The sequence below is a fragment of the Rhagoletis zephyria genome, unplaced genomic scaffold, assembly GCF_001687245.7.
Source record: "Rhagoletis zephyria isolate East Lansing unplaced genomic scaffold, Rhagoletis_zephyria_1.1 Rzeph_scaffold_55610, whole genome shotgun sequence".
NCBI classification, from domain to species: domain Eukaryota; kingdom Metazoa; phylum Arthropoda; class Insecta; order Diptera; family Tephritidae; genus Rhagoletis; species Rhagoletis zephyria.
This window is the reverse complement of record NW_016212662.1, coordinates 1-1250: the sequence shown is the minus strand read 5'-3', so window position 1 is coordinate 1250 and position 1250 is coordinate 1. Positions and strand designations below refer to the sequence as shown.

Genomic DNA, 1250 nt, shown 5'->3' with positions numbered 1-1250 from the left:
CAGCTCAAAGTATTTTAAACCGTTATAAAATTTTTGCAGAGCTTCCTTATACAAACCGATTCGCGCTAAAATTTTATCACCATAATAAATAAACAGTGCTTGTGAGAGAATTGGGGTTTTTATTTTTTCTTGTCGAATAGGACATATAAAACGTAAAAAAGTTTTAACTGAAAAACGAAAATACTAAGTTAATTTGGCTAAGTTTGCCTACTGACTGCTACATTTAATAGCCTGGTGCTGGCGCAGAAGCAGAGCTGTATGATGGAGCAGGAGCGGAGCTATAAGTTGCTTCAGAGCCATAAGACGAAGCGGCGTTGTAGGTTGGAGCCGGAGCTACATTATAGGACGCGGCCGGGGCTGGACCATAGGATTGGGCAGGTGCTGCACCGTAAGATGGTGCGGACGCAGGCTCATATGATGCGCCACCATAGGAAGGTGCCTGATAAGTTTGCTGTACACCGGGTACAAGTGGAGCATCAACCTTCTTGCCTGGTTTGTATACTTTCACGTAAACTGGATTCAAGCTAAGTGGAGTTGGCACCTTGTTGATCACTTCTTGTTGATAGATCACAGATGGTTTGATTTTGTAGATGACTGGAGCAGCTTTCACAACGGCCGCTGGTCCACCACCAATGTGGGTAGGTGGTTGCTCTGGCTGATTGACAATGATTGGTGGCAATGGCTGTGTTGCGATCACTTGGTGATTGTTTTGGCCAGATGGCACCAACAGTGAACGGTAAACACCCTGATCGACCACATTGGGTGCAACAATGTTGATGTTACCCTGACGAATGTTCGAAGCCAAGCTAGACTGGGCCAACGATTCTGCAATGGCATCGGAGTTCTTCAAATTGCGATAGACGGCATTAGAGTTGAGTGCATTCAATTGAGCTTGCACCTGGCTGAGGCGCGACACATCCGCAGGTGAGGTTGGAATTTCAGCATTGGCAGGTGTGATGGAACCGCCGGCCTGTTGAGCGCCACCGGCAGCAGCCTGCACTAATTCGTCCAAACCATTAGATGAAGCAGATGATAAGTAGGAAGCGCCACTACCGCCGCTGGAAGCCGAGCCATAAGAACCCGAGCCGTAAGAAGCCGAGCCATAAGATGCCGTCGTCGCGAGCTTTGGAAGAAAATAGAGAATCAAATTAGATTGGCCACTAAAAAAATTCAACAATGCATTCAAGTTGTATATTTCTTTTTTTTTTTTGTGTCTACGCATTTTCGTCAGTTTGTCTTGGTTTAAGTTT

General features: G+C 45.9%; 1 protein-coding gene across 1 annotated transcript; it reads right to left on the bottom strand.

Moving 5' to 3' along the window:
* Nucleotides 1-223: 223 nt before the first annotated feature.
* LOC108356215 (chorion protein S36-like) lies at nt 224-1123 on the bottom strand (the record flags this gene model as incomplete). Its single annotated transcript, XM_017607337.1, has 1 exon — nt 224-1123. A coding segment is annotated over one exon (900 nt), but the record flags the coding sequence as incomplete, so codon positions are not given.
* Between the last annotated feature and the right edge of the window lie 127 nt (nt 1124-1250).